Source organism: Ranitomeya imitator, chromosome 6 (assembly GCF_032444005.1).
Source record: "Ranitomeya imitator isolate aRanImi1 chromosome 6, aRanImi1.pri, whole genome shotgun sequence".
In the NCBI taxonomy this organism is placed as follows: domain Eukaryota; kingdom Metazoa; phylum Chordata; class Amphibia; order Anura; family Dendrobatidae; genus Ranitomeya; species Ranitomeya imitator.
In genome coordinates, this window is record NC_091287.1 from 130226588 (window position 1) to 130248436 (window position 21849).

At 42.9% G+C, this 21849-nt stretch overlaps 1 protein-coding gene across 1 annotated transcript in view; it reads left to right on the forward strand.

Moving 5' to 3' along the window:
• LOC138643322 (contactin-associated protein-like 2) overlaps nt 1–20220 on the forward strand; it is a 342436-nt gene extending 322216 nt beyond the window's left edge. The window contains exons 12-13 of the mRNA XM_069732251.1: nt 12921–12995; nt 19159–20220. Coding sequence (XP_069588352.1) covers nt 12921–12995; nt 19159–19358 — 275 coding nt within the window. The 3' untranslated portion in view covers nt 19359–20220. The remainder of the gene's footprint in view (nt 1–12920; nt 12996–19158) is intronic.
• Nucleotides 20221–21849: the final 1629 nt, after the last annotated feature.

The following is a 21849-nucleotide window of genomic DNA, read 5'->3' on the forward strand; positions in this document are numbered from 1 at the left end:
ATCATATAAACTAGAAGGTTAACATGAGATACCACATGGGCCCTGATTCATCATTGCCTTTATGCCTGTTTTTGTCCAGTTTAGTGTGTTGTTTGCAACCAATTCATTATTCTATTAGCATCTTTTTTTAAGTTTATTTTATATGTGATTGCCTGTTTGGGTTTTTCTGTTTTCTGCCTTGTGGGTGGATTTGAATGATTCCAGATGTTTTTGGCTTATAAATTGCAGTGTTTTAAGTCACAATAACGGACACAACACTACTCCAGTAGCCCCCTGGTGTAGTTTGTACAGTATGCATGTTTTCCCATAAGTCACATCTTCTATGAAATTTTGAACAAAGATGTGATTTTGTTCATAAAGGTTGCGAAACTCTTTAATGCCTGAAAAGAAGGTCCTTTTTTTAACTTTGCACTAAATTCAACACCCCTCCATGCCATTTTGATAAATTTGGCACAATAAATCTCAGCAAATTCCTCAAGATAAAAATGTGACTTAAAACCCCCTCACAAATGATGAATCGGGGCCATACTATCTGGTAATGTCTATTGGTTTGTATGGATAAAGTACATAAAGGTCAAGTACCTTTTCTAGGCGATGTGAGGAAGAGTGCCTGAGTCTCGAGATCAGGAGTGAATAGCAATAAGCTTACTTTTACTACATTGGGCCATCTCTGCTTCATTTTATTGTGACCATAGCTTACTGGCCCGGTCCTCTTTACATCCAGTCACAATATCAACTGAGATCATTATGTATCTTTGAGCTCATGGCAATTCAGCTTACAAAACTAGGTGTAATAGTCATATCAGAAAATGTTAATGATTTGAGCATTAAAGGGGTGATCCAACATACAAAGTAGTTTTCATCCGAAATCCCTATCTATTTAATGCCATAATGTAAACTAATTTCAAATATACTTGAATTAAAAACTCCCTATACTTCCCCAACTACACTATCTAACTGGTTTTATATTATTCTTCACTACTTCCTTTTTTGTAATGACGCATCATTTGAGAGTCCCAGTGCATGCTGGAATACACAAGTGAAGCTTCATCAGGGATCCCTGCCACAGCCTCTGCCCCTCCCTGAAACGAAGTGCCATCAGTGACGCTCGTTTCAGGGGTGGGATAGTCGATTGTTCTGTCTTTGTGCCCATTGCACAGGGATTAGTCCATCCCCTGAAATGAGCATCACTGGTGACTTGAGCCTCTCTGTCCCCTGATGACGCTTCTTTTCAGTATCCCAGCATGCACTGGGATTCTCAAACAAAGCATCATCAAAAAAGGAAGTAGTAAAAAAAGAAAGAAAAGTAGTTAGTGTAGTTGGGGAACAGTAAGGAATTTTTTAATTCAAGTATATTAAAAATTAGTTCGCATTAAATAGATAGGAATATAGAATGAAAATTACTTTGTCAGACCACTCCTTTAAACCAAAGTCTTTTCTTCAATGATTATGTATGATCCAAGGTGTATATGACTAGTATAGAAGTGTTGCAGATAGGGTACAGTTACTAGATGATTTACATGTATTCTGCAATAGGAAGGCAAATACTGATTCAGTTATGAAGGACATTTCACCAGTTTTAGCATATTAAACTGGCCACATCATGGAATTGTGGTTGCAGAGCTGAATCAAACATATTTATTTTTATTTCTTAATTTCTCATCTCCATTGTAGAGATATTAGCTTGTAAAGTTTAGATTCTAATTTATGATAAACCCTAGTGAGGCATTACCAGAGATTAATTTCTGAGGGCATGTACTTATTTCCCTGCATGCCATTGCCCAATCATAAGCAAGAAACATCATGAAGGAGGAAAAATTAGCCATGCCTCTAGAGGAGATTAGAGCTGCCTTTCTTTTGTGAGATACTTAATGACCCACAGCCCTGCTCTCTTCATGGTCTCTGCATATATTGTGCAGAGTACAGCAGAGCTATGTGTCATATTACAAACAACTTCTGCAGCTTTCATTACACAGCAGTGATCCTAGGGGAAGGGATGTAGAGCCAAGTTATGTGTTATTACAAGCACCTCTGCAGCTTTCATCTCACAGCAGTCAATGAGAGGGAGTATATCTGTGCTATGAGTCATTACCAACACTTGTATAGGTTTCATTTCACAGCTAGTGATGAGGGAGTGTGCTCGTTACTTGAGTTTTTTGAGCATGCTTGTGTGTTCTCCGAGTATTTTTGGCGTGCTTGTATATTATGTTTTTGTCTCCGCAGCTGCATGATTTGCGGCTGTTAGACAACTTGAACACATGCAGGGATTGCCTGTTTGCTAGGTAATCCCCACATGTATTCAAGCTGTCTAGCAGCCGCAAATCAAGCAGCTGCGGCGACACAAACATAATCTACGAGCACACCCAAGATTCTCGGAGAGCACCTGAGCGTGCTCAGAAAAGCCAAGTAACGAGCACACTCGCTCATCACTACTCAAAGCACCTAGTGTGGGGAGAAGGGGAGTAGAGCAGAGCTGACAGTGTCCTGAAATGAAAGCTGCAGAGGTGTTTCTAATGTGACACATAGCTATGCTCTACTCAGTATCTATAGAGCAGGTACAGAAATCACGAAGATGAGTGGGGCTGTGTGTCATTACATCCAACAGGAGAAAGCAAGCTATCAAATATTCTGGGGGCATGATATTTGCTTCCCCTGCATGACACCTCTTGCTTATGTTTTAGCAATGTCATGCGATGGAAAAGTAACTGCCCTTGGTTGAAAGGGAAATTAAAATCTAAACTTTACAAGATAATATATTTGCAACACAGGTTAATATATATATATATATATATATATATTATATATATATATATATAAATATATATTGTAGCATAGCGCCTACTACGTGTCTTGGGGGACACTCACTTGGCACGGGATTAACGCACTCAGGCACGGATTTCTTATAAAACAGAGTCTTTTAGGTTTATTTCACACGACATAAAGCATCCTCAGGAACTTGGCAACAGCTTGAACACCATCTGGACATATTCAACTTCATCACAGTTCTTCTCTGACCCCGGTCAGCATAAGACACGGACCTCGTCCATTACCTGCTGGCGACCTTCACAGGTTCCTGGACACCTCTTGGCCTCAGAGGTGCCCCATACACAATGTCTCTCTCTTCTAACCCCGGTTAGCATAACACGGATCGCTTTCCGTTACCTGTTGGTGCCGCACAGGTTTCTCAGATACCTCTCCTTCACAGAGGTATCCTTCAGGCGTTTCTCACTCTGACCCCGGTCAGTACAACACGGATCTCCATCCGTTCCACACACTGGCATGTGCTAGGTCCAGAGCCCTGCCATGTGATCTTCAGGAATCCTATTCTCCAGCACTTCCAACACAGGCTTCCAGGACCTTCCGGCATAGACCATTCAGGTCCACACTCCAAGACAATGTGACCAGACCTCAGTCACATTATATAGTACTAACCACTCCCACAGGTGGGAGTGTGGATGTGTGGCTAGTCTGTCCCGCCCATCTCACACAAGTAGCCTAGTAAGTCTCCCTTACAACTACACCATGCATATACACACTCTTGAGGGACTACAGGTCCCAGAACAACAATATTGCATCAGACTTACCACGCAGACTCCCTCTGCAACACACATCGGCCATTCACAACACTGCCAGACTTTGTCTCATCAGAATTATGCCTCCAAGTGCATCTTGCAGTGCACACACAGCACCCCCTGGCTGTACCATTGGTTACTACACCACATATTCCCCCCCTCTGTTCAAACCCATGGAGTTGAACACTTGTCACACCCCCGGGATCTCGAGACCGGGTACGCAAGTCACCTTGCCCTACCAGTCGAGAGGACCGTCTCAGTCGGATGTGAGCATCCTTTATCATCACACCCTTGTTAGGTTTTTCCCGCCCCCAGCAGTCAACTGGGCTTGAGCTTTAGCCCTCAAGTCACAGTCCATCTGCGTCACCAGAGCCTTAGTCACCACATTTTTTCTACAAGGTCTCCCAGCTATGTCACTCATCCCTGAGTCAACTGAGGTGACACTACTTCTTTCCTTAGGCTGGGTACTTCCACCCCTTTGTTTTTCCACATTTCGGGTCAAACGTGGCAGCCATCTTCCATCAACTGAGCGCAGCAGTCCTGTAAGGCGCCGTCCTTTAACCCTTAACTGCTCTATCTCCTTCAGATATACCATACGATATTCCAGGAGAGTCCGTATTTCACCAAGACTCTCCTCTGTTCCCACAACGAAGAAGGGAACCATACCCTTTTCCCGAGGTATTTGGTCTTCATGGACACTAGGTATTCTCAACCTTACCACTCCAGACTTATCCACCATCTCTTGCACGGCTTGACCATTCCTTCCAATGACTTATTTTACCATAGAGATGGGTACCTGTATTACACTTTCCTGAAAACTGCAAGCTTTTTTCACATGCTCCAGTCGGCTAGCAGCGTCTTCATTCTGCAATTGGATCATCCACTTTGTGCGCACATATCTCAAGTGCATGTCACTCAGGGTAGCTATCCTCTTAGCTGTGGCACCAGTTGTGGACAGTATTACTAACTGACTTGTTTCTGGGGTCCAATTCACCTTACACGCCCCCACAGCCTTCTTGAACTCTTCATGCATAGACTCCCTGGCACAGGCCTCTCTCAGGACTTCAGTTACATCTATCATGCATTTGAACAAGGAACTCTCCTTCTCTTCAGCTGTCATCAGACACCCATCCTGTCCAGCTTTCAGATCCAATTTCCTCTGAACATCACCAGCTTCCAGATGTATGACCAGGATAGACACCGGCCGCTCCACCTTCTCCCAGGCTGCTTTATACATTGACTGGCTGTCTTCCAGGCGACCTCTGAGTTCCGCCACCTCTTTCTCTAAGGCACTCACACAACACTCAGCGGCCTGTCTCCGAAGCTCCACTTGCTTCAAACGGGTATCCACAGCCTCTTGGACCATGCTTAGCTCACTCCCTCCATCCTCTGGATTGGCCGAGCTTTCAACACGCGAGGTGGTATCTACTTCAGGCCCCACTCCTTTGGTGGCCTCCTCCAGTTCTTCACAAGGTGCAACTGGTACCACTTCTTTGCATCCTTTACGTCTCCAGCGATGGGAGGACTCTTCCTTCTGGTGGGGCTCTTCTTTACTGTACTCCCCTACTTCCTCAGAGTCACAATCACCCGCATAGTCTGTGTCATACCCCACAATATGAGGTCCCCGACAGTCACTCGCAATCTGGGTGACAGCTCCACTCTGTTTAACCACCCCATCCTTATCTACCAGACCACTACCAGACACATCGTAGCACACATCGGGTGACACGTCCGTAAGTTGGGGCCGTCCACCATTTTCCTTAGTCACGCCTAACTTAGGACTGTCAACTATAGAGCGTGCATTCTCTGCATTAATTTTCATACACATTAATTCCACAGACACTTTCCCTTTTATCCACCAGTCCCACTGGGTTTCCAAATCTCGCCCTATTACCATAGGACACGGCAAGTTTGTGACTACAGCCACCTCATGGTACGTGGGAACCTCAGCTGCGACAATATAGAGAGTGGCTACCTGAAGACCTTTAGTGTCCCCAACTATGCCACCCACTTTCGCCTTTGTCCCAGGTGACACAGAACTTTCAGGAAGGGTCCTCAGAAAAGACGCTTCCCTCTCCAGGTCTAACAACCCCCGCACAAGCTCTCCATCCAGCCAAAAAGGATACAGTCGTGCCTCGTCACTGATCGCCGCCCTTTTTTTGGCTCTGCCCCACTTCGGGTTACCGCCCCTTTTTGGGACTCCGCCCCTGTTGGGCAACCATCCCCATTTGAGTCACCGCCCACTTTTAGGGATACCTCCTCATTTAGGGCCATTACCCCTTCCCTAGGGTACACCCAACAGTACCAGTTCACGCAGTACAGAAAAAAATACGTCTCTTTGAGTCGCACCAGCCCTTTAAGAGTCTGCACGGAAAAAAAAATGATTTTTTTTTTCAACACTTCACCAGCTCCTGCTGGCAATCACAAGCCGCTGCTGCTGAACCTCTTGCTGCAACTGCAGCCGCACTCCACAATGCTCTGTACGGCTCCACCGCAGACTTCGTGGACCCGCCGATCCACAGCAAGACGCTTGTCACCTTCGTGGACCCGCCGATCCACAGCAAGACGCTTGTCACCTTCGTAACCCCACCGAGTTACAGGCATTACAGCACAAACACACTTTCTCACTGATCCCGATCAGCATAACACACGGTTTTTAGACCGTCGACTCCTCTGGCTCAGCCAGCACTGAACATGTGCTTCTTAGGGAACCGTTTGCCCGCATTTGAAACACCATATGTAAGATTGCTCTCACTACGTGTCTTGGGGGACACTCGCTTGGCACGGAATTAACGCACTCAGGCACGGATTTCTTATAAAACAAGAGTCTTTTAGGTTTATTTCACACGACATAAAGCACATCCTCAGGAACTTGGCAACAGCTTGAACACCATCTGGACATATTCAACTTCACCACAGTTCGTCTCTGACCCCAGTCAGCATAAGACACGGACCTCGTCCGTTACCTGCTGGCGACCTTCACAGGTTCCTGGACACCTCTTGGCCTCACAGGTGCCCTATACACAATGTCTCTCTCTTCTAACCCCGGTTAGCATAACACGGATCCCTTTCCGTTACCTGTTGGTGCCGCACAGGTTTCTCAGATACCTCTCCTTCACAGAGGTATCCTTCAGGCATTTCTCACTCTGACCCCGGTCAGTACAACACGGATCTCCATCCGTTCCACACACTGGCATGAGCTAGGTCCAGAGCCCTGCCATGTGCTCTTCAGGAATCCTATTGTCCAGGACTTCCAACACAGGCTTCCAGGACCTTCCGGCATAGACCATTCAGGTCCACACTCCAAGACCATGTGACCAGACCTCTGTCACATTATATAGTACTAACCACTCCCACAGGTGGGAGTGTGGATGTGTGTCTAGTTTGTCCCGCCCATCTCACACAACTAGCCTAGTAAGTCTCCATACATATACACACCATACATATACACACTCTTGAGGGACTACAGGCCCCAGAACAACAATATTGCATCAGACTTACCACCACGCAGACTCCCTCTGCGACACATATCGGCCATTCACAACACTGCCGGACTTTGTCTCATCAGAATTATGCCTCCAAGTGCATCTTGCAGTGCACACACAGCACCCCCTGGCTGTACCATTGGTCACTACACCACAATATATTATATATACCACAATATATATATATATATATATATATAATATATAATTGCCTGGAATACTACTTCCTGCAATTTGTGCCAACTTCCGTGGCTTTGTCCGGAGCTAATGTCCGGAGCTAATGTTCGGAGATTAATTGCCTAGAATACTACTTCCTGCAATTTGTGCCAACTTCCGTGGCTTTGTCCGGAGCTAATGTCCGGAGCTAATGTGCGGAGATAATGTCCGGAGCTAATGTCCGGAGCTAATGTCCGGAGCTAATGTCCGGAGCTAATGTCCGGAGATAAGTGACGTCAACAGTGTCCAGTGTCTGATTGGTTGCCGCCTGCTGCGAGCGACCAATCAGAAACGTGCCGTACTGTGACACACTCTGCCCGCCATTTTGGTGTGATTTTTGAATTTTTACCTCACAGCAAGTTTCTACTGCGTGGAGGCGGGCCCAGTGACGTTGCTCTTCAAGCTCCTGCCGAATTTCGTCAAAAAAATGATAATACCATTTACCAAAACTATATATATTTAGTTGTGAAGTGGTTCAGTGACATTTTCACACCAATTTTGAACTTTTGTTTGGTGTTTTCTCCATATACTGACTATTATTTTTGTTCTTTCTTACTATTATTTATTAATTGTATTATTCTTACATTTGAATAAATAAAGTATATATGGATTCTAGACTCCCGATTCTTTAGAATCGGGCTGCCATCTAGCATATATATAATTAAGCTCTCTAGCCACTATTGCATGAAGTGGCCAGTTAAATATTCTAAAGCTGGTGAAAGGTTCTCTTTAACCCCTTCATGACCTTGGGATTTTCTGTTTTTCCGTGTTCGTTTCTCGCTCCCCTCCTTCCCAGAGCCATTACCTTTTTTCTTTTTCCATCAATATGGCCATGTGAGGGCTTATTTTTTGTCAAACAAGTTGTACTTTTGAACAACATCATTAGTTTTAGCATGTCGTGTACTAGAAAACGGGAAACAAAATTCCAAGTGCGGTGAAATTGCAAAAAAAGTGCAATTCCACACTTGTTTTTTGTTTGGATTTTTTACTAGGTTCAGTTAATGCTAAAACTGACCTGCCATTATGATTCTCCAGGTCAGTGTGAGTTCATAGACACCAAACATGTCTAGGTTCTCTTTTATCTAAGTGGTGAAAGAAAATTCCAAACTTTGCTAAAAAAAAAAGTGCCAATACCCGTAGCGTCTCCATTTTTTATGATCTGGGGTCGGTTTAGGGGCTTATTTTTTGCGTGCCGAGCTGGTGTTTTTAATGATACCATTTTGATGCAGATACGTTCTTTTGATCGCTCATTATTGCATTTTAATGCAATGTCGCGTCGACCAAAAAACGTAATTCTGGCATTTCAAATTTTTTTCTCGCTACGTCGTTTAGCGATCAGCGATTCTGAATGCGGCGATACCAAATATGTGTAGGTTTGATTTTTGTTTATTGATTTATTTTGAATGGGGCCAAAAGGGGGGTGATTTAAACTTTTATATATTTATTTTTTTCACATTTTTTTTACTTTTTTTTTATTTTTGCCATGCTTCAATAGCCTCTATGGGAGGCTAGAAGCTGGCACAACTCGATCGGCTCAGCTACATAGCAGGAATCATCAGATCGTTGCGATGTAGCTTAATAACAGGCTTGTTATGAGCGCCGACCACAGGGTGGCGCTCACAGCTAGCCAGGATCAGTAACCATAGCGGTCTCAAGGACCTCTATGGTTACCATTCTGATGCATCGCTGACCCCCGATCATGTGATAGGATCGGCGATGCGCTCATTTCCGGCCGTATGGCCAGAAGTGCCGGTTAAATGCCGCTGTCAGCATTTGACAGCGGCATTTAACTAGCTAATAGCGGCGGGTGAATCGCGATTTCACCCACGCTATTGCGGGCAGATGTTGGCTGTTCAAAACAGCTGACATGTACCGGCTTTGATGCGGGCTCACCGCCGGAGCCCTGCATCAAAGCGGGGATCTGACATCGGACGTACTATCCCGTCCGAGGTCAGAAAGGGGTTAAAGAATATCCAAAAGCAAACATTGATTGCTGGACTGAAATGGAGGTCAAACCGACAATCAAATGTAATTACAAAGTATTATATCAATAGTCCACACTGTGCAAAACATTGTAATCAATTGGGCTTTCTAAGAAATTAATTTTCTCTGTAAATTATTTTGCAGTTTTGGATTAGGATATTGTTTCAAGGGATTTTCCATTTCACCAACTTGGCTCATTTTTTTCTCATCTTTGAAAATCCCTGTAAAGTCTTCATACTAGAAATTAGTATGTTTTGTTTTCTTTCCCATGCAGGAATTTTTAAGGTTCCATATAAAGAAAGCTTAGACATTATGATCTCGAGATCAGAAAAACATGTGCATCTAGGTTTTCTAGCACCCGGGGCAAGAATTCAGTTTAGCTCCCCCCTCCCCCTTGCTGCCCAGTTCATTTGAGTAGTTGTCATGTGACCATTTATATGCCGATGAGGTGCTTTTCCTGATTCTGTCAACGTATTGTACAGCCCCGATAAAATAATAAAACCTATATTCACCAACCGTGCTGGTGCCGTATCCGCGATATCAGCACTCACTCTCCCTGGGGCTGTGATGCGGTGTTGTGACACGTGACGCCGGTGCCCAATCAGCGCTGGCATCACTATCTCCGCCTTCGTACAAACTGAACATGAAGAGGGAAGCCAGGGCTGCAGCTGATCCCGGACTTCCTCTTCATGTTCAGTTTGTCGGAAGGTGGAGACATTGACGCCAGCGCTGATTGGAGAAGAACATGAGCAGCGTGATCAGATGAACTGGTCACGCTGCTAATGTCATCCTGACCCGGAAGTGTCTGCAGTCAGACTTCAATTGTATTCACTTCCGAGAGGTGCGAGTACAACTGATTGCTCCTCTGAACCCTGCTGTCAACTTGACAGGCGGCACAAGCAGCTGCCGACTCCCACTTCGGGCGACAGCAAAATGCATGGGGGTAGACACATCAGACCCCAGCATCAGGCTGATGACGGTGCCCCACTGCCAGCTGCTCCTGGGCAAACACTGTGTGAACATCTTGTCAGCATGTTGTCACAAGATACTCACAGCACACAATGAGCACGCTGTGAGAATGCACAAGTCTGCAGTCACATAGAGTGTCTGTAGACTTGTACCTTAAGGCCTGTTAGCCCCTTTAATAGTCAAATCCCTCAGTAAACCTGCTCTGAAAGCACAAGCTCATCTCTTTTGTCCTGAGCTATCTGCAAAGCTGATTTATGACCAAATCAAAGTTGAACTTTCAATTGGTCTTAAATCGGTGTAAAAAATTATTCAAGAGAAGAGAGATAAGGCTAACAAAACCAGAATTTTTTTTCTATTTACTTCATACATAGAGACTGTAGAAGCCGAAAATGTAAAGGTTCTCCCAAAGGCATCCATATCCTTTAACTATTAATGCAAGTAAAAAAAATATGGTAACTTTTCCCACAAGTCAGGTGTAAAATAATAACTGTATTTCTTTTTAAATGAAGCACAATAATTCAGTTGCTAATTGCATGGAACTTGGTGTTTACCAGAACAACTGACTGCATTCTGTATGTTATTTCCCCAGTACAAATGTTTTAGACAGTTAGTTACTTAGATACAGAAGTTACATTGTCCCTGGAGTGTTTTTAATCAACCCTTCACAGCAGCTATAAAATTAGTTTGCTGCCTGCAAGCATGAGTAATTTGTTAGGCCTAAGATTAATCTCACATATTGCATGTGGAACATGTAAAGGGAACCTGTCAGCAGGATTTTGCTCAGTAAACTACAGACAGTGGCAGGTTGGCAGTGTTATCTGGGATGAAGAAATCCGTCTTGTGGTTCTTGTGTATTCAGTGTTAGAAATTTTCAGTTAATGAGATGCTTGTACTCCAGAGATTGTGGGCATCTCTTTTTTTCATGCTCTGGCCTGATCTTCATCATTATTGGCTTAACTGACAGGTTACTGAACCTTGCGTGACCTTCCTCCTAATTTAAATACCGTGCTTGTGTAGTTAATATTTTGGTGTTAAAAAAAATTAACTCCAGCAAATTGGCGCTGGCAGCGGCACATGCACAGTTGCATCTATCCTTTGCTGGGACTTGCGCAAATTAGGAATATTCCTATCATATAGATGCCACTGAGCATGAGTCGGCGCCATTTTGTTGGAGCAAAAAAAAATTGGCTCCAGCAAAATGGTGGTAATATAGATGCAACTTTTTTTTAAAGACCACTATATTAACTGCCCAAGTGCAGTATTTAAAATAGGAGGAAGGTCACTGATGGTTCAGCGACCTGTCAGTTAAGCCAGAATGATAAAGATTAGGTCGGAGAACCAAAAAAGACCCACCCACAGACCCGCCTCAAAGCGTAACCATCTCAATAACTCAAAACTGCTAAAACAGATTAAACAGGAGCCACAAGACGGATTTCATCAACCCAGGTATCATTTTAATCAGCATAGCCTCATCAAGCTGACAATGCCTGTAGTTTACTTAGCAAAATCTTGATGACAGGATAGCTTTAATGGATTCTCCGTCAATAGAAATCAAGAAAATGTCATTATAAATAAACCTCTAAATTCAATTAATTATCAAATTACAATCTTTTTCTTTAGGAAGATATCACTGCAGTACATCACAATGATTGCTGGCATTTTGCATTGACAGAAACCTAAATACCTTCGGTCTGACATAACAGACAGACGAAAAATGAAGAGATCCAGAATACAATTAAAATAAGGCTTTATTTATGGAAAACATATCCCGTGCCATAGTGCACAAGCACCTAAACAAGAAGTGGGAGGCCACGTAATACAACTTGCTAAAAGCATATAATGCAGTGTAGTAAAGAGCAATGCCACACATAAATCCGGTATATTACACTTTGGTTGCCTAAGCATACATACAGTGAAACTATTACAGATATGTGCCACATAAAAAGACAATTGCAATATCTACCTGCGGCTGACCCAGCGTCCCACCTCACCCCAACGCGCGTTTCGCAACCAGCTTCTTCACGCCCCCGGAAAAAGTGCAAATTATATATGTAGTGGGAAAAATAAGTATTGAAACATCACCAATTTTCTAAGTAAATCTATTTTTAAAAGTTCTATTGAGGTGAAATTATCACCAGATGTCAGTAACAACCATCCAATGCACACAGGCAAAGAAATCACAGCACAGATGTCTATAAATTAAGTTATGTATAATACATAGTGGATGCTTTCCTGAAACGGAAAGTACTTGCAAGCAGCATAATACAAAGAATAGCAGGTTTACCCAGAATCCTTTGCAGTAGGCGGAGCTATGCAAATCATCTCTTTCTTTTAACTTTTTAGTTAGGGGTGGAAAGAGATGATTTGCATAGCTCCGCCTACTGCAAAGGATTCTGGGTAAACCTGCTATTCTTTGTATTATGCTGCTTGCAAGTACTTTCCGTTTCAGGAAAGCATCCACTATGTATTTCCTTTGAGTAGAGGGCTTTTCGGTCTCTTTCGTCCCGCTACATTTAGCCCAACTTGGGTCTCTCCCTAAGGTGGCTAGCATGTATGTTATGTATAATAACGAGAAATGACACAGGGATAAACTATTATAGCATGTTTAGAAATATATTTGCTTAGAAAATTATTATATATTCACGCCCACAGAGCTTTCGTGGGTATTTATTTTTAAATTTTTTGTTCATAACAGAAACTGCTAATTTCCCAAACAATGAAGGACAAGCCATTACAGATGGAGTTAACAGGAATTCTGCTATTATTGGAGGTAAGATAACTTGTTTCCATTTCTTCAAGGACAGAAGACAGATATGCTTTGACTTTTAGATTTTTGGAAAGCGTTTCAGTGTAAAAATCATACCACCAAAAGCTATATCACAAAACCATGACGAATTGTCATAGGAAAGTATTGTTAAAATCACAGTAAAAATGTCCTGTAAAAGCCAGCCTTAGTCTCTATGAAGTAGACGTTAGCAATTCAGAAAAGGAAAGGAAGAAATTTAGTAGAGGTCTAGAAAACACTGATGTCCTTTGTTCCTAATTAGGAAATTAACAGTCTCAATTTTACTGGGACAGTCCATAAAACCTGCAATAGATGAAAGGCTTGGTAAAGCAGTGCCCAATGTCATTTTGGGGGCGTTCTTACCTAGTTTCCAGTGCTGTTCTGGTCCTCTTCTCACTCATATGACTGCAGTAACAACTCACCTCATCACTCTGGGGTTTGTCTGTCACCCAGAAATCACTTTTAGGCTGTGTGCACACGTTGCTGTTTTTTCGCGTTTTTTTCCGATAAAAACGCTATAAAACCACAAAAAAACCCCGCATATAATAAGCATCCCATCATTTAGAATGAATTCCGCATGTTTTGTGCACATGATGCTTTTTTCCGCGAAAAAAATGCATCGCGGTAAAAAACGAAGCATGTTCATTAGTTTTGCGTTTTTTTGGCAGATTTCCTACTACAAAATGCATTGGGAAATGTCCCGAAAAAACCGCATCAAAAACACATCAAAACGTGGCAAAAACGCATGCAGATTTCTTGCAGAAAATTTCAGGTTTTACTCAGGAATTTTCTGCGAGAAATCCTGAACGTGTGCACATAGCCTTACAGTGTAAGTCTATAGAGGGTAAGTATGAGGCTACATGGGCTCACTGTAAAGTGACGTCTGGCTCACAGATAAAGCACAGTGTGAGTTGGAATTGCAGTCACTTAGGTGAGAAGAGGATGGAGCGGTGCTGAAAACCAGGGACGCTTATTAACATACTTACACTTCATTACACACATATTTGGATAAATTTAGGGAATAAATATTTTACTGCTTCTTTAATCATCAAGTTCAAATGGGAAATTCTCCAGCACTTAAAAATCTGTAAAAAGCAACTCTGTTCATATGAATACATGTGGAATATAAATATGTAATTAAATGTCATTATTAAGTCCACCTATATGGTCGAAATGCGTTGGACTCCTCGATTTTAATTTTTTGTTTTCCATGTGCTTATATGAGTGATAAAAAAAATATGTTTTTTAATGATTTTGGAGTGCTAGAGTACTTCACCTTTGAACTGGATGCTTGATCGTGCTTATCCTTGTGAAATGCTGAATGTGTTTCCTCTTGAATGAAACTCTTCTGTAAATCTCTGATTTTTTGTCTCACTTCAATATGTAACCACAAGATAAAGATAGGAAGGAAAATGAAAGTGGAATATAAAAACACCCAATCACACAGTCAAAGATATATGTTACAGTACCACGATTCAACTAACCAGGGCTGCCGCCAGGAATTTCAGGGCCCCATACTGGCAACACTTTTGGGCCCCCTTGAGACTCTCCAGGCTCCACCCCTCGAACCTTCTACAGTCACAAAACCTACTCTTGGAAAAACTCCACTTCTGCACCTTGTTCTCACCAATCACACATTAACACCATATCACATGCATAGCCATCAGCTTTTGTTTGGGCCAAAAGATTTTTTTAAGTCACCACCACGACAAGGTACACTCTTTTGACAGGGCCCTACTCTACTCTAACCTATTAAACATTACTTAAAACACCCAATACTCTTTTTAGATATATTTTTATTTATTTTTCTTTAAGGGAATGTGTCATATACATTTTTTTTAAATGACCAATAATACCGCATACAGTACAAGGGACAAATACCATCACACCATGACCAGGCCACATATTGCAACCACACAGTGACAGAAAAATACCACATACAGGCGACAAATACCGCCACATCATGACCAGATCAAGTCTATGAGAGCATTGTTCAGGCTCTCATAGACTTGAATTGAGAGCTTGGGACATAGCTTCTGACTTCCAGCCAGTCAGAAACTGCGCTCACAAGATGATGCCGCAAGACGGGAGCGGTGCTAAAAATTGATGAAGATGCCGGAAGATGAGTATCACAATGGACTTAAATTTAAAGGGACTCTGTCAGCACAGAATGACTGTTCAAACAAATTTGATTTTCTGGATTTTATTCTTGATATTTTATCTCTCAATATTAAAATTAACCTACCCTTAAAATTATAGACTGTTCATGCATTTGTCAGTGGGCAAACTTAGAAAATCAGCAAGGGATCAAATACTTTTTTCCCCCACTGTACAGGTGCATCTCATAAAATTAGAATATCAACAAAAAGTTAATTTATTTCAGTTCTTCAATACAAAAAGTGAAACTCATATATTAGATAGAGTCATTACAAACAGAGTGATGTATTTCTTTTAAGGTTGATGATTATGGCTTACAGCCAATGAAAACCCAAAAGTCATTATCTCAGTAAATTAAAATACTTAATAACACAAGCTTGAAAAAATGATTTTAAAATCCGAAATGTTGGCCTACTGAAATGTATATTCGGTAAATGCACTCAATACTTGGTTATGACTTGTTTAGAATCAATTACTGCAATGCGTCGTGGCATGGAGGTGACCAGCCTGTGGCACTGCTGAGTTGTTATGGAAGCCCGGGTTGCTTTGATAGCAACCTTCAGTTTGTCTGCATTGCTGGGTCTTGTGTTGCTCATCTTCCTCTTGACAATACCCCATAGATTCTCTATGGAGTTAAGGTCAGACAAGTTTGCTAGCCAATCAAGCACAGTGATACTATTGCTTGCAAACCAGGTGTTAGTACTTTTGGCAGTGTGGACAGGTGCCAAAGTGCTGACTTTGGTCTTGATAAAACTCACCAGCAGATGACATGGCTCCCAAAACCATCATTGATTGTGGATACTTCAGTCTGGAGGAAGAATGGAGACACAGACAATCCAAGCTTCTTGAGGTCTAGTGTGAAGTTTCCACAATCAGTGATGGTTTGGGGAGCTATGTCATCTGCCAGTGTAGGTCCACTGTGTTTTATCAAGACCAAAGTCAGTGCAGCTGTCTATCAGGAAATTGTAGAGCACTTCATGCTTCCCTCTGCAGACAAGCTTTTTGGAGATGGAAATTTCATTCTCCAGCAGGTCTTGGCACCTGTCCACACTGCCAAAAGTACCAATACCTGGTTTAAAAACAACAGTATCACTGTGCTTGATTAGGCAGCAAACTCGTCTGACCTTAACCTCATAAAGAACCTATGGGGTATTGTCAAGAAGATGAGACACCAGACTCAACAATGCAGACTAGCTGAAGACTACTATCAAAGCCACCTGGGCTTCCATAACACCTCAGCAGTGCCACAGACTGATCGCTTCCATGCCACGCTGCATTGATGCAGTAATTGATGCCAAAGGAGCCCCGAACAAGTATTGAGTGCATTTACTGAACATACATTTCAGTAAGCCAACATTTCGGATTTTAAAATCATTTTTTCAAGCTGGAGTTATAAAGTATTCTAATTTACTGAGATAATGACTTTTGGGTTTTCATTGACTGTAAGCCATAATCATCAACATTAATTCCTCTCCTGAGGCACCCGGCAGGAGCTGCATCGGACCTTTCTCAATCAACATCTCCCCTGACCGCCAGCCTGGCGCTCCGTTAGCCTGTCCTTTCTGTATCTATTTGCAATAATCATCAACATTAACAGAAATAAACACTTGAAATAGATCACTCTGTTTGTAATGACTCTATGAGTTTCACTTTTTGTATTGAAGAACTGAAATAAATTAACTTTTTGATGATAATCTAATTTTGTGAGATGCAGCTGTATGTAGTAGCTGTTCTTGTGTCCTGCAGCTCAACTCATACTACTTACTACTAAAACTGGTGGTATTGCTGAATGGGCATCCAATGTGCCATAGCGGAGAAATGAAGATTTAAAACCACATGTTTGCAAGTGCTTTGGAGGTGTGGAAATGCCCCCAAAGCAGGGTTGTACTGACCCACCGGAGAACCGGAGCATTCTCCGGTGGGCCCAGGCACTGACACCTGCTGGCATATTGGCTACTGCTCCAGGGGCCCCCCAGCCAGTGTTGTGTTGCTAATAGCGGCACACCCAGCTGCTATGGGGCCCGAGTCAAGGGGGGCCCTCCCAGTCCCAGAGAGCAGCAGCTGGAGACAGGAGCCTGTCCCCGCTGCTAAAGAGACATGAATATTCACGCTTCCAAACACCCCCATGGGCGGGGAGAGGAGTGAATACCATTTCACTTTAATAGTGGGCAGCGCTAGCCACAGGCTGAGGCTAACACTGCCCTCTGGTGCTGCTGAATCGGGCTCCGGAAGTGGACCCCTAAAGGGCGGCAAACCCTGATTGTGATCCCTGCAGCTTGGGACCAGAGCGGAGCTGCAGGGATCCAATGTCGTCCTCCTTCCTGCCCGCCTGTACGGTACTTCCTTTCTGACTCAGCGCAGCTCGATGACGTCATCATTCAGCGCGGCTGTTTCAGAGAGGAAGCTGCTGGGATGTGCTGCAGCTGCAGGGAACATGTGGAGAGGTGAGTGGGTGCTGTGTGTGTGTCTCTGCCTGCCTGCATGTGTGCGGCTATGTGTGTATGTAGTGCAGTGTGGTGCTTTGTGTGTGTGTGGGAGAGTGGTGTGCTGCTGTATGTGTGATGGTGGTGTTGTGTGTGTGTATTGGAGATTGGCAATGATTTGGGTGATGGGGTGGTGGGGGGAGGCAATGATAGAGGTGGTGGAATGGGCAATGATGGGGTGGTGGAGGAGAAGGCAGTGATGGAGGCAATGATGGAGGTGGTAGAATGCGCAATGATGGGGTGATGGGGGAGAAGGCAATGATGGTTGTGGTGGAAAGGACAATGATGATGGTGGTGGGGGAGACAATGATTGAGGTGTTGGAATGGGCAATGATGGGGTGGTGGAGGAGAAAGCAAAGATTGTTGTGGTGTAAAGGACAAAGATGGTAGTGGTGGAAAGGACAATATTGGAGGGGGAGGAGGCAATGATGGAGGTTGTGGGTGAGAAAGCAGTGATGGAGGTGGTGATGAGTACAATGATGGGGGTAGAGGGGGAAAACAACGATGCTGGTGGAGGGGGCCTGCTTTATACCCTTTCAGGGGGCTGCATTATACCTTATGAGGGGGCAAAAGTATAATTCTGTGGGGGGCTGCATTATTCTCTCAGGGGGCTACATCATACTATATGAGGGGAGCTGCAATATGCCCTATGAGGGGGTTACAGTATATTCTATGGGGGCTGCCTTATGAGGGAGCTACATTATATTCTGTGGAGGGGCTGCATTATACTATATGAGGGGGGCTGCATTATTCCATATGAGGGTGCTAGATTATATTCTATGGGGGGCTGCATTATACCTTATGATGGGGGTTGCATTATATTTTGTGGGGTGCTGTTTTATACCCTATGAGTGGGGCTGCCTTATATTACATGAGGGAGGCTACATTATATTCTATGAAGGGGCTACTTTATATTCTATGAGGGGGCTACCCAATCCCTGCTACATAATTAAGACGTGTACTACCTTATATTATACCCTGATATTAGCGTGTTTTACCACACAATTGATGGTCTTGAATTTATTTTTATGCAGCTACATAGTGGGCCCCAAGAATGATTTTCTCTGGTGGACCCAAGGTGCTCCAGTCCGACGCTGCCCCAAAGCACTGACAGGCTAATTTGCATGTGGTTTCAAAGCTTCATTTTTAAGCAAAGGAACATAGGTCTTATTTTTATTATTGTGTTATTACCTAAATAGTCTTACCATCAGTTTCCTTAGTAAAATCATCACCGACAGCTTATCTTTAATATAGTAGGAAACTCTACTCTCTCATCAAGATGGCTACTAAGCACCATGATGAATGAGATCATACCAAAAATGTCTTGTAGCTTTTGGATAAAAAGAATGTTGAGCAGATGGTAGAAAACTCTCTTCTATGACAGACATGTAGGAATTAGTAGGTCAAACATATATTACTGACTTTAAGGAAAAGTCTATATAGAATTTCTTAACATATAATCTCTATATATTCTGACATCTTTATGCATTGTCTTTCTTTTCCTCCAGGTATCATAGCAGTGGTGATCTTCACCATTCTTTGCACCTTGGTGTTTTTAATACGCTACATGTTCCGCCACAAGGGCACCTACCACACAAATGAAGCCAAGGGAGCCGAATCTGCCGACAACGCTGATGCAGCCATTATAAACAATGACCCCAACTTTACCGAGACCATTGATGAAAGTAAAAAGGAATGGCTTATCTAAGAGTATTCAACGTGGTCAGAGTTGGTTCTAGTGTGTGGCTAGGGACTGCTTCTCCCCAGTTCTTGGCTTTGGATTTCTCCGTGCAAGATCAGCACAACCTGAAGGCCCTGAAGGTTCACTCAATACACTGACAAAAATACAAATCATAAACTGTGATAAAGGCATTTGAAAGTAATTTTTAGTTACATCTACAGTTGGGTTTTACTCTTCTGTATTTCCCTGTCTAAAAAAAAAAAACAACAACGTTTCAGCTTTTAGAGTTTCGGCATTGGTTTGGGTTCGTCAGTAATATCTGTATTTTTTGTGTGTGTTTAGAGGCAATCTAATAACTAAGCAATGTTAAAGGGCCGGTTTTCTAAAATTTTATAAGCCCTAAGATAATTAAAGAGGTCAACGTGTATATATACATATACATATATATATATATATGTATGTATATATAAACACACACAACTGATTATATGTAAACCTATGCCTGCAGGGGCTTATATATAATCCGGCACACACGTTATTGTTCTAAGACTCATCTATTTCCTTTTTTCTCCATATGATAAAATACTTTTCATTGCATGCATAGGCACTGCAGTAACTCAGAATGGTTCAGGGTGGAGCATCACCATGCCAATAAAGAATGTATTTGCCATTTTTTTTAGAGATTGTTGCTATATTATAACAAGCACAGGGATAGATAACCTGTGACATTGGCACACTGACCGATCCGGGGCTTAGAGGTCAGTGACCGCTATAGAGCCACAAGTTGCCTAACTCTGAAATAAGGGGATATCTTGGTGTAACAAAAAATCTGAATGGTATACATTGCAAAAGAAAAATATACTAAAATATATTGCACCTTTTTCTGAAACTGTGGCCTGTGATTTATTTTCGTCTCTTGTACACCTAACATTATAAACAACATACATTCTGCTAAATTATTTAAAAATGTCATTCTAGAATGAAATGTTATAACTTATAAACTTTGTGTTTTCACTTTTTACAGTTATCTACATATTTGCAGTCACTGAATGACAGCATTTTATTGACACATACACCTTGAGAACCCACGTTGCCCAAGTCCTTCTCACAGTCTATAGTACATTCTAACTCTACCCAGTCTATGTGATCCGAACTTTAGGCTGGAAAACTGTCCAAGTAGTTCACCTGTCCCTTCCATAGGGCACTGTGTGCTATGTCCTTTAACATGGACTTAAAAATGATAGATCAGGCTTAAAGGGAATCAGTTAGCCAGTTTTTGCTACCTCATCTGAGAGAGCATAATGTAGGAAAAGAGACCATGATTCCAGCGATGCATCACTCAGTTTACTGGTGTTATGACTGAGCCCTAACACTCACTTGGGGATGAACAAACCAGGGGAGATGTTAAACCTGCACAATACAGGTTAATATACAGACTGAGCAAATCCCTAACCTGACCCTGATTTGTCCCTGCCTGACTGCAGAGGTTGGTACCCTAAAATTATGCAATGGCGCCACCTGTTATGATCCGGTGACCTTGGAGCAGCATGAAAACTTTCACTGGAGTAGGTGGTAACTATACTGACCGCAAATCCTGATCTTAACACCGCAACTAGAAGTAGCCGTGGGGTGTGCCTAACAAAACCTAGACACCTCGTCATAGCCGGAGGACTAGATACCCCTATAGATGGAAATAGGAATACTACCTTGCCTCAGAGCAGAACCCCAAAGGATAGGCAGCCCCCCACAAATATTGGCTGGGAGTAGGAGAGGAAAGACAAACACAGGCAGAAAACAGGATTTAGCACAAGAGGCCGCTCTAGCTAAAATAGGAAAGGATAGGACAGAGTTCTGTGCGGTCAGTATTAAAACCCTTCCAAAAATATCCACAACAGATTATACAAAAAATTCCTCCATCTAACTAAAGACGTGGAACGTATATCTGCAACTCCAGAGACTTCCACACTCAGAGCAGGAATACAATCAAAAAACAAGCACACAGCTTGTGTGCCATAGAAAAAGAAACAGACACTTATCTTTGCTGAATTGGCAGCTAAGCAGGAGAAGCCAGACAAAGATCCAACACTTCCCAAGAAACATTGACAACTGGAAAGGACTAATGAGTCCTGCAAACCTAAATACCCCAGTCAGAGTTGCATTCAGCAGATACACCTGTCCAGGACTGCAAGCCAGGGACAACTGCATTACCACCTACAACCACCGGAGGGAGCCCAAAAGCAGAATTCACAACAGCCACCACTCAACGTTTGCTGACCCTGAGTGTCCTTAACTGCACCTTCAACTATACACAGAGTATAACTCAAAAGAACAACAACAGAACATTGTGCACACAGACAGAGGGTGAGACACAGGGCTAAATATGTGTTTGCACAGTCATACATGAAAGACAGAAGAAAAAAGAAGGAACCCATATAGACCTTGGGCATACCTCCCAACTTTTAAAGAAGGCAAAGAGGGACAAAGTTTGCACTGTGGCAAATTTTAGGCCACGCCTCTG